Source organism: Engraulis encrasicolus, chromosome 1 (assembly GCF_034702125.1).
Source record: "Engraulis encrasicolus isolate BLACKSEA-1 chromosome 1, IST_EnEncr_1.0, whole genome shotgun sequence".
Lineage (NCBI taxonomy): Eukaryota > Metazoa > Chordata > Actinopteri > Clupeiformes > Engraulidae > Engraulis > Engraulis encrasicolus.
The window spans coordinates 6,118,941-6,130,955 of record NC_085857.1 but is presented as its reverse complement, the minus strand read 5'-3'; the positions used below and the strand labels follow the sequence as shown (position 1 = coordinate 6,130,955).

At 42.6% G+C, this 12,015-nt stretch overlaps 1 protein-coding gene across 1 annotated transcript in view; it reads right to left on the bottom strand.

Annotated features, from left to right (window-relative positions):
- Positions 1-2,584: 2,584 nt before the first annotated feature.
- Positions 2,585-12,015, bottom strand: part of LOC134446627 (transcription activator BRG1) — a 45,426-nt gene continuing 35,995 nt past the window's right edge. Inside the window, exons 29-34 of the mRNA XM_063195937.1 lie at positions 10,849-11,177; positions 9,936-10,044; positions 9,179-9,280; positions 6,936-7,068; positions 5,852-6,000; positions 2,585-5,403 (exon numbers count right to left, since the gene is read on the bottom strand). Of these exons, the coding sequence (XP_063052007.1) occupies positions 5,380-5,403; positions 5,852-6,000; positions 6,936-7,068; positions 9,179-9,280; positions 9,936-10,044; positions 10,849-11,177 (846 nt within the window). The 3' untranslated portion in view covers positions 2,585-5,379. The remainder of the gene's footprint in view (positions 5,404-5,851; positions 6,001-6,935; positions 7,069-9,178; positions 9,281-9,935; positions 10,045-10,848; positions 11,178-12,015) is intronic.

Below are 12,015 nucleotides of genomic sequence, written 5' to 3'. Positions count from 1 at the left end.
CAACACGGACAAATCCCCAAACCAACTTGCAATTTCCCAAAACAGAATGGCATTTTTCATTGCTTTCATCAGATATCAAATGCTTTGTACATGTCTCAAATGCTTAGTACATCTATGCAGATTTTCCAAATAAATTGACCTTGCTTATCTAAATGAATTAGACAATTCTCAGTCTAATGGTTGCCCTCTCCAAAACACGTCAGCATTATTTCATTGTGTAAGTCTACGCAATTCCCAAAACACTCAAGGACATCATATTTTAAGAATTTCATTACATAGTAAATTCATGACAGTGTTCAACAGGTCAGATGGTATTGTAACTTTACAAGTTAGTAGAAAATAATTTTACAACCGTGTATACTACAGTTTCCTCTGTTATTTGGCTAATTTAATGACATTTTTTCAAACAACATTCTGTTTTGAACAATTGCTAGTTGCTTTGGCATTTGTCCATGTTATTTTGAGAATTGTATCTCTGTTTTGAGAAATGAGCCAAACCCATGAGAAACCTGTGATATATGGCCATTACTTTCTGTGTATGAATTTACAGTAAAGAAAGTTACTGATAAATGTCCTTGGTAAATTATCTGTGTTGTCAAACAATGGCTTCACTCACTTTTTCATTTTTATACATAGTCGAAATCTGTTAGCTGAACGTAGATAAAACACCTAACCATTTTGACTGGCAGTGCTTACACAATGGCAGAGGGACAATGTATTTTGGGGGAACTGATGATATATGTGGGGAAGAAATTTAGTTTTGACACATGGGTAAACTGTTTTTGGGGTGATATGAGCGAGTGATGAGGATCCATGTAGTTATGCTGAACCATCCAGTTTATTTTGACAGAAGGACTAAATGAATGCAAATGAGCCAAAGCAATTGAGAAGGATTTATGCCATTTTGATGGTACTGACTATTTATATGTGAGACGGTTTAGTGCTGATGCAAGAATGAGGTGTTTTGGGAGGTATATGACATTTTGCTAGTTATCTGAACTGTTGTGCAGAAGTGTAAGAATGTTTGGCCAAATGACCCAATGGTTATAGGAATGTCATCTCAGTTTCAAGAAATGAGCCAAATCAATCGAGAAAAACTGTAATTCAACCATTATCTGGTTGCAGTCATATGATTCGTCATGATCACATGGGACATTCACACGTTCATTGATGACTTTTATGAAGAAAATGTGCTGACATGTTTTCAGGACAACCATTACACTGAGAATCAACCAATTGGGATAGATCAGCAAGGTACATTCATTTGAAAATTCTACTAAATGTAAGCTTTATTATGTTAACTGTAGGATACTTGTACATATCCATTTGCAAGGATGTACTAAATGTTTGAGACATGTACAAAAGCATTTGAAATTTGATGAAAGCAATGATAAATGCCATTCTGTTGTGAGGAACTGCAAATTAGTTTTGGGATCTGTCCATGTTTTGAGAATGACATCTCAGTTTCAAGAAATGAGCCAAACCAATGGAGAAAAACTGTAACACACTGTCCGCCAAACTGTGCTATCTGTCTTTATTGCTGATATCTTCATGCAAGTTGCTATTTACCTGTGGTGATTTTTGAGGCTGACAGCCCTTGGGAAGAAGCTGTCTGTCCCTGTTTGTCTTGGCTGTTAGCACTGTAAGGTGTGACCCCCTCACCCCTCACCCCACACACGGCCCCTAACAGCCTCATTACCATAACAAAATGAGTGATTAGTGTATTAGGTAAAAGCCGCCGGGTCAAATGACCCCTCTCTGGTACTTCTAGGTAGGCAGAAAAATCCTGGTAGTTCTAGTGTTAAATGAAATAGGATCATTGGGTGAAAATTCTTTTTCATTTGTCACTACCGCCACCACCTGGCAATTGTCTGGTACTGCAGCCCTAAAGGACCCATGTTACTCCTCTACTCTGTATTCATCAATTTGCATTGGCTGCCAGTGACCACCTGAATTAAGTCCCTGACCGTTACCTACATATCTGCACCTGTCCTTACCTACACCCCTAACAAATACACTACTCTGTTCTTTTGTGTTACTGCCCTGAAGAAGGCACTCGTGCCGCTACACATATCTGCCTCAGGAACTGCCCCAGCTCATCTAAAAGTATCAACGCTGTATGTTCCCTAGAAGAGGCTGTGCTCCTCCAACACGGCCCGGCTTGCACAAAGCCATCCCAGTCCCAAACTCTATTCTCATATTGTCCATCAGTGGTGGAACAAGTTACCAGAGGTTACAAAACTAGGGCATCAATTTCCAATTTCAACCTCCAAGAACCTACTTTTGTGTAAAATGTCATGGGTTATTGGTGTTTTTTAGCAGCAGACTTCAGGTTGGTAGAGCTCATGTTTGGCCTGTATACCTGTAGTGCTATGCTAATGCTTATACAGTATCTTGCTTTGCAAGTGCTACATGTAATACAATGTAATGTAACTGCATCACAACAGTTTCAACCATCCAAAGTCCAAAGACACAAACACAAGCACACATGCACGCACACACGCACGCACACACGCATGAACGCAGGGGTGCACACATATGTAACCTAGAAGAGAAAAGGCTCAGCCGAGAAGAGGTTCACTGTCATCATGTTTTTTTTTTATTGCAGTTCTTTAACATCTTGTGGTACTTGGTTACACAACACAGGATAGAAATTATCCTCAGAAAAATATCGCCAGCAGGGTGGCGACGAAGCACTAAGTATCCCTAATAAAAATGTAAGATGCACACGCAAACACACACACACACACACACATACACACATAGATCCCGCGGAAACAAGGAGGAGGATATATCACACAAACCAGCAGAGATGAGCCGTGGGGGTGATTAAGCAACAAGTCTATGGGGAGACATCACCTCATGGAGAAGTGCGATCCTATTGGCTAAGCTAGAACTAGGGTTTCTGTACAAACATCTACAGCCGTGCGTTTCTTTCCTCTAACTAAAACACAACAGTCACTTGAATTACAGTCTGGCCTTGTTAACCGCTTGAGAAAGATTTCATTTCCCGGTGGGGGATTCGATGGGAAAGTGTAATATGGAGTTAAATTATACAGCAGAGTTCTTCATGGCACCTAGGACAAAACAAGCTAATATGATGCTCTCTCTCTCGTGTGTGTGTTGTGAGGATAACCACAATTCACCTTTAAAAGATAAACCACAGGCATATTCACAGCACGTTTTCATCTTTTTTGCTGTCTCGACCATAACCTATGACAAATTGACGAACGATTGCAATGATAAAGTCAACTAACGCCAAACGTCAACTGGAAAAGTGAGAGCTACAGAAAAAACAGCATCACATCTTCTTTTGTCCAAAGGACACGTTGTGTAGTCAGGCATAGTGCCGTGAGTAAGATCTAAAGCTTCTGTTTCTATGGTGATGTTCAAACAAAGCAACCCAATCGTGATTGGCCCATTAGTCCGACAGCTCGGAAGTTCGAAAATAAGCCATAGCGGAGCATAACAGGAATCCCATTGGTCCGACATCCCATTTGTCAGACAGATGTGGGCATGTCTTTTTCAGACAAAAAATATGCGTGCAAAAATGTGCCTTTACAAACGGCTAAGGTTAGGATTTGTTTTTGGTTTGGGCATAGTTTTAACTTTTCAGCTAACTAAAAGTGAATATTTACAAAGTTATAACGCTAAAACAATTGTACATTGACAGAGCATGCCTTTACTGTCGGTTAAGGATAGGAATTGTTTTGGTTTGGGCATGGTTTTAACGTGTGGTGGTTGGAGTGATGGGATGTCGGACTAATGGGTCTTTTTCTTATAGACAGACACATACTCAACGGTCAATTGTCGGACTATTGGGTTGTCGGACCAATTACATAGATGAACCAACCAATCAGCAAGCCAATACTGAAGGCAAGTGCAACAATATCGAAGTTCCAAGGAGGAAGTATCTGCTACCCAGAAAGTATACACACTATGTACAGTATATCTAGAGCCAGAGAGGGTTTTTTTAATCCAAAGCGAAGCAAACTGAAAAAGTCTGGTCCACTAGGATGAGGGTCGTCATCACAAGGTGCGAAGCTTCGGTTCAAGGGAGCAAACATGAGCACACAGTAGGCAGCAGCGTCCCATTTCTCACCCTTTACACGTCACTCACTTGACTCCCTTTTATCTTCCACTTCGTTTGTAGGTGCTGGGGGGTCGTCTCAGCCTCACTCCAATTCAAGGGCAAATTTGAAGGGATTTTAAGCACTCAAGACGTAGGTTTTTCTTATGTTTAAGACTTGGAAAAGTTATATCTTTTACCTCACAGACATGTTTCGACGGTGTAGCTTCCGTCTTCATCAGAGGGTCACATCATGGATGTTGATGTGTGACGTGCATAAGAAAAACCCAAGTCTTGATTTAACAGTACATGAGACATAATGAACATCACACAACGATTTGAAGCACTTCTGAATAGAATTAACCGTCTCTGGTAGCAATGGGACAGGGCTTACGCTTTCCAATAAGGCCAGCAGTCATCCCCCTCGCATCACCTCCTCTGCACACCTCATTTAGTTTCTTTTTTAATTCCCATGTATTTGAAAACAAACCAGCTCAGCTACTGTGCCTACTACTACCTTTGACACTAACCGTGCGATCTCACTGCCGGCGTTGAAAGAGCTAAAACGCTGCTGACTCCCGCCTGGAAAGCACAGGTCAGGGGCGTTGAACGCGGCAAACGATTCAACAGGAATCGTTCGACCAGGAATCTCAACCAACCGAAGCTCGTGTTTAGAAAAATGTGAACATTCCATTGGCTGACGCCTGCTGGCGCCGAGCTCATTACATATTTTTAGATGAAGTTAAACTTTTGACACCCTCGGCTTTTGACGCTTTTGACGCCCTCGACTCTAGAAACGCTCTTGCGGCTTTTAACGCTTCTGCTGCCTGCTCTCCCATATAAAGTCAATTAATTATTCATCTTTCCACGCGTTCAACGCCAGCGATGTGATCGCGCGGTAAGGGGGGCGTTGAGAGGCTGATAATGAGGACAAGGGGGCGATTGTGAAAAAAAAAGCTTGGGAACCTCTAGCTTAGAATGTTGTTTTTTCCCCATCACATTTCAGTTTTTCTTTTACTTCAGACATGTAAAAGTTTTCTTTTTACCTGACATGTTTCGACGGTATAACTTCCGTCTTCATCAGAGGATCCTGATTTAAACAGTTAGACAAAATGAACGTTATAATACATATGTTTCTTTTCATGCTTTGAGAGTGACTGAGGGGAAACACAGCTCATGATTGGGGTCTGGTTGGGTGACAGTACCTTCCTCTTCAGCCCCTCTTCTCTTCTCTTTTCTTTTCCGTCATCCCTCTGTTTGTTTGTTTATCTGTCTGCCAGAGCTTCTGCATCTTCACTCCTGGAGAGCGTTTAGTCCTCGTCTCCTGAACGACCCTGAAACAGGAAAAACAAACAACAAACAGTCAATTGTTTACATCTTTGAGGATGTCAGATTGCTGAACTACATGTGTGTGTGTATGTACTTACTCTTACTGTACTATATTTGCCTGTAGAAATACTGCATTACAACTAATTTCTTCAATTTGCACACATTGAGAGAGAGAGAGAGAGAGAGAGAGAGAGAGAGAGAGAGAGAGAGAGAGAGAGAGAGAGAGAGAGAGAGAGAGGAGGGAAGGGAAGGACACTGGTGGATTGTTGCTTGTCTGTATGTGTGTGTGCGTGTGTGTGTGTGTATGTTTGTGAGTGTGTGTATGTATGTGCCTGTGTGTGTGTTTGTGTACCGGCACACATATATCTGTGTGTGTGTGTGTTTGTGTACCGGTGTGTGTGTTTGTGGACCGGTGTGTGGGTGTGTGTGTGTGTGGGTGTGTGTGTGTGTGACCTCCTTGGTCTCCTCCTCTGTGTCGTCGTCGCTGACGACCGGTTTGGCTCGCGTGTGTCCTCCGCGGCGGCGTCCTTTCTTCTCCTCCTTCTCCGCCGGCTTCTCCTTCTCCTTACGACTCAACTTGATCTTCACCTTCACAGAGCGCTCTGACACACACACACACACACACACACACGAATGCACGTGCAAGCACACACACACACACGGACACGGACACAAACACACAGGCGCACACATTTCCATTAATTTTGCTAAGTAGCAGATTTTTCTTCATGTTCAAGGCAGTGATCAGAAGGTTATTGTCCAGTCAAAACAACTGATCTCACCTCTCTCATATGTAGGATGGAAAATAAAGAAAGAAAGCTCGGCCTGAAAACAGTAACAGTCTTTGGCGTAAAATTATTCTAGTCTATTCTATTCTATTCTATTCTATTCTATTCTATTCTATTCTATTCTATTCTATTCTATTCCATTCCATTCTATTCTATTCTATTCTATTCTATTCTATTCTATTCTATTCTATTCCATTCCATTCCATTCCATTCCATTCCATTCCATTCCATTCCATTCCATTCCATTCCATTCCATTCCATTCCATTCCATTCCATTCCATTCCATTCCATTCCATTCTATTTCTGCTCACAGTTAGCCTGGGAAATCCCATGCTGCTTTGCATGATTGTTCTGATCTGAAAGACAGCATGGTGTCCACCCTCGGCGAGGGGACCAGATCATGGCCCCTGTCTCTGTCCAATCAGACAGCAGGGAGGCATGGAAAGGCGACGACTGCAGTTTGTTTGAATAGATAACCTGACACCATTAGCTATGTACTGTATGCCAAATGATACACATTTGTAAAGCCCAATAAACAGTCGTCGTCAATCGTAATCCACACACCCCCTACAGAATTGACAGTAGGCAGGTCTCCAGACCTCATCTCACTTGTGATTAGGTCTGGTGGTAACCGGGCAAGCTCACAGTAACCGTCTTGGCGTTGTGGAATAAACAACAACTGACACGATTAGCTATGATACACATTTGAAAATAAACAGTCGCTACAGTTTTTGGCGTTGGGGACTCACGTTCGGCCTCAGAGCCGTCCTCGGCCTCCATCTCCTCCTCGCTCTCCTCCCCCTCGCGAGCCTCCTCCTCCTTCTCGATCTTCTGACGGAGGCTGGTGAACACGGACTGCAGCACGATGGAGTCCTCGTAGATCTGTAGAGGACACACACACACACACACACACACACACACACACACACACACACACACACACACACACACACACACACACACACACACACACACACACACACACACACACACACACACACACACACACACACACACACTCCCTGGTCAAAAAAGATTGGGAACCAATAGATTTTTTTTTGTTGCTGTTTTTTCTTAAATGCCAGAGTGTACAGCGTGTGGTGAGCTCTCACCAGAGATCCCTCCAGGTTGAAGGTCTGAGCTCTCTAAGTGTAATGTAATGTAGTGTAGTGTAGTGTAGTGTAGTGTAGTGTAGTGTAATGTAATGTAATGTAATGTAATGTAATGTAATGTAGTGTAGTGTAGTGTAATGTAATGTAATGTAATGTAGTGTAATGTAGTGTAATGTAGTGTAGTGTAGTGTAATGTAGTGTAGTGTAATGTAGTGTAGTGTAATGTAGTGTAGTGTAGTGTAATGTAATGTAATGTAGTGTAATGTAGTGTAATGTAATGTAGTGTAGTGTAGTGTAATGTAGTGTAATGTAATGTAGTGTAGTGTAGTGTAATGTAATGTAATGTAATGTAATGTAGTGTAATGTAATGTAGTGTAGTGTAATGTAGTGTAATGTAATGTAATGTAATGTAGTGTAATGTAGTGTAGTGTAATGTAGTGTAGTGTAGTGTAGTGTAATGTAATGTAATGTAGTGTAATGTAATGTAATGTAATGTAGTGTAGTGTAGTGTAGTGTAATGTAGTGTAATGTAATGTAATGTAGTGTAGTGTAGTGTAGTGTAATGTAGTGTAGTGTAGTGTAATGTAGTGTAGTGTAATGTAGTGTAATGTAATGTAGTGTAGTGTAATGTAGTGTAGTGTAATGTAGTGTAGTGTAGTGTAGTGTAGTGTAGTGTAATGTAATGTAATGTAATGTAGTGTAGTGTAGTGTAGTGTAGTGTAGTGTAGTGTAATGTAATGTAATGTAATGTAATGTAATGTAGTGTAGTGTAGTGTAATGTAGTGTAGTGTAGTGTAGTGTAGTGTAATGTAGTGTAGTGTAATGTAGTGTAGTGTAATGTAGTGTAGTGTAATGTAATGTAATGTAGCGTAGCGTAGCGTAACGTAGCGTAGCGTAGTGTAGCGTAGTGTAGTGTAGTGTAGTGTAATGTAATGTAATGTAGTGTAGTGTAGTGTAGTGTAGTGTAGCGTAGTGCAGTGTAGTGTAGTGTAGTGTAGTGTAGTGTAGTGTAGTGCAGTGCAGTGTAGTGCAGTATAGTGTAGTGTAGTGTAGTGTAGTGTAGTGTAGTGTAGTGTAATGTAGTGTAGTGTAGTGTAGTGTAGTGTAGTGCAGTGCAGTGCAGTGTAGTGTAGTGTAGTGTAGTGCAGTGTAGTGTAGTGTAGTGTAGTGTAATGTAATGTAGTGTAATGTAGTGTAATGTAGTGTAGTGTAATGTAGTGTAGTGTAGTGTAGTGTAATGTAATGTAGTGTAATGTAGTGTAGTGTAATGTCAGCTCTCACCAGCGAGCCCTCCAGGTTGAAGGTCTGTAGTGTAGTGTAGTGTAGTGTAGTGTAGTGTAGTGTAGTGTAGTGTAGTGTAGTGTAATGTAATGTAGTGTAGTGTAGTGTAGTGCAGTGTAGTGCAGTGCAGTGTAGTGTGTAGTGTAGTGTAGTGTAGTGTAGTGTAGTGTAGTGAAGTGCAGTGTAGTGTAGTGTAGTGTAGTGTAGTGTAGTGTAATGTACTGTACTGTAGTGTAGTGTAGTGTAGTGTAGTGTAGTGTAGTGTAGTGTAGTGTAGTGTAGTGGAGTGTGTAGTGTAGTGTAGTGTAGTGTAGTGTAGTGTAGTGTAGTGTAGTGTAGTGTAGTGGAGTGTGTAGTGTAGTGTAGTGTAGTGTAGTGTAGTGTAGTGTAGTGTAGTGTAGTGTAGTGTAGTGTAGTGTAGTGTAATGTAGTGTAATGTAATGTAATGTAGTGTAGTGTAGTGTAGTGTAGTGTAATGCGGTGTAATGTAATGTAGTGTAGTGTAATGTAGTGTGATGTAGTGTAGTGTAGTGTAGTGTAGTGTAGTGTAATGTAGTGTAGTGTAGTGTAGTGTAGTGTAATGTAGTGTCATGCCTCACCAGAGAGCCCTCCAGGTTGAAGGTCTGTGCGTTCTCACAGAGCAGCATGACGTCTCGCTCCAGGTCATTCAGGCTGCGGTAGCGATGGCTACGGATGCGCTCCTGTAGGGAGGGGCACAGAGGTCAGGGGTCAAATCAACCCACTGCTGAGTCATCATCCACACACACACGCACGCACACACACACACACACACACACACACACACACACACACACACACACACACACACACACACACACACACACGGGCAACTGGCACAGGGGGGAATTTGGAGTTATACTGGATAAACTGTACTGTGTGTGTGTGTGTGTGTGTGTGTGTGTGTGTGTGTGTGTGTGTGTTAAACTGACACATACATGTACCTGCATTTGAGTGTGTGTGTGTGTGCACTTTTTCACATTTGCATGTGTGTGTGCCTATGCATGCGTGTGTGCGAGTTTTTGAGCGAGAGAGAGAGAGAGAAAGAAAGCGACCTTCCTGTGCGTTCAAGGCCATCATGTCATCCTCTACACTCACACCTACACACAACATGGCCAACGGACATATGTTTGGGTACTTTGTGTACTGTATGTGTGGGAATTTACGTATACTGTATTTGTCTGTACTGAGGCATACCCTGCACTATACTGTACAATATCTGCTTGAGTGAGTGACTGTGTGAATTCACTTTTGCACCTGTTGCAACATGTTGGTTTAAAAACATCTGCTGAATGTAATGTCCAGCATAGTGTGTGTGTGTGTGACAGACAGTCATACCTTGATCTTCCTGAAGTCCATGGGTTTCTGGATGAGTTCGTAGTACTCCGGCAGCTCCTTGCGAGACGGCAGCTGGATGAAGGCCTCGCTCAGCTGACGACCGTTACTACTGCAATGTGGAGGACACAAAAAATAATGAAAAATGAAAATATTGAACACTAGAAAAGCCCTCAGAGAGTAGCCTGGCAAGACAGACTAAATATGAGATTAAAAGTGAATATTTAATCTGGCCCCGATCAATGAGACATCAAAAGATTGTTGATGGAAACAACCCGTTGTTTTTCTAACTGTGTCTGTGCCTATTGGCCAACGTTTTGTCGTCCCTTAAAACCCCGTCCGCTTTGCATCCAAAGATTCCAAACAAATCAAAACAAATCTCCTGCGTTGTGATTGGTCTGCCAGTTTCAGGGCCTGTGCCATTGTCCGAGGCTAGACCCACTCGGAGGCAAAAATAATTTTGTCTGCTGGTGGGTGGGGCTAGTTTACTAGGCCACTCAGAGAGTACACCTTCGTAATTCAATGGGCGAATAGACCAGCCGCGACGCGATTGAAGCGACAGAAAATCGCTTCTGTGCAGCAAGAGCGATACGAGCGATTGAAGCGACTTGAGTATGTTGGTTGAAAGTAGAACGCAAGCATTAAACATTCCCATTGGCTGTGGTTACTGACCTCTATACAGTCATTGGTTGTGGCGGCTTGTCGCTGAACCGTGTCATAGCTCGTTTGCATAACATTCCCAGGAGTTCAACTACAAACTGTCGCTCTCGTCGCACGAATCGCCTCTAGTCTCCAGAATCGCTTTTGTCGCGCGTCTCAGTACAAAGTCAATTACTTCCGTCGCTCGCATCGCTCATGTCACGGCCGGTGTATTCGCCCGGTTAGAATGTACCCATGTCAGCTCCACATTGCTCACCCGTCTTTGTACTTGATGATGGCCTCCACGATCTTCTTCATCTTCTTGGTGAGCATGGGAGGATTGGGAGAGATCTTTTCGGAGGGGGGCCGCCCCCGTCTTCGCTGTCTCCTACCGCCATCATCCGCCCTGTCTCTCTCCCTCTCTCTCTCCCTCTCCCTTTCCCTGTCTCTCTCCCTGTCCCGGTCTCGCCCCCGACTCCTGCCGCGGCCACCGCCGGATGTGGACGGGCCTTCGGAGTCGGCGTCGCGGTCCCGCCTCCTCTTGCGCGTGGCCTTCTTCTGCCGCACTTCCTCCTCGGCCTCGTCCAGGGTGTCGCCCTCTATGGCCTGGGAGGAGAAACAGCAGAGCGTGACACAACAGCCTGACACAACAAACGCTAACACTTTACTTGACGCCGGTGTCATAAGCATGTCATTACAGTGTCATGATACACTCATAGATAAGTCACAAACATTATGTCCACGTCATTAACATTTTATGACTGTTGGACTTAAGTGACATTCGGTTATGGCAAAGACAATTCAAGGTCCCCAGTGCTCCAATGTATTCATTAAGTGAAGTGAAAGCCCAACTGGGAAACTCCAAACTCCCATTGTCATTGTGACACAGCACTCCACAGCACACAAGTGAACACTACACACTGCACACAACGAAATTGCATTTATGCCTCAACCATGCATTAAGGCAAATGTTCCCTCCCTCCATCTTCTTTCTTTTCTTTCATTTTCTTTCCTCTCTCTTCCCCCTATTTTTTCTTTTCTTTAACATGACTTAACACTCTTTTCTCAAGTGTGTATTAAGTCTTGTCTCTGTAAATTGATTGCAATGTTCAATGAAAATAGGTAAAAACAAATCAATGGCTAGACAATAAGTTGGCATGTGGCTGGCCTCTGACCTTGAGCCACTCCTTGTCAGAGAGATGAAGTTTTTTTCATTTCAAAACATTCCTGCCTATCAATTAGGGCTGTAACGATATAATATTTCATTTATTTTATTTAAACTCGAAGAATCATTGAGGGCCCAGCCCTCATTTACAATGATGTCGAGTAAAACAAACAATTGCACATATAAAATCATATATAAACAACGAACATACACAATACACCATAATATATAATATAATAATATAATATATAATATAATATCGCGGTGCAGGAAGGCAGT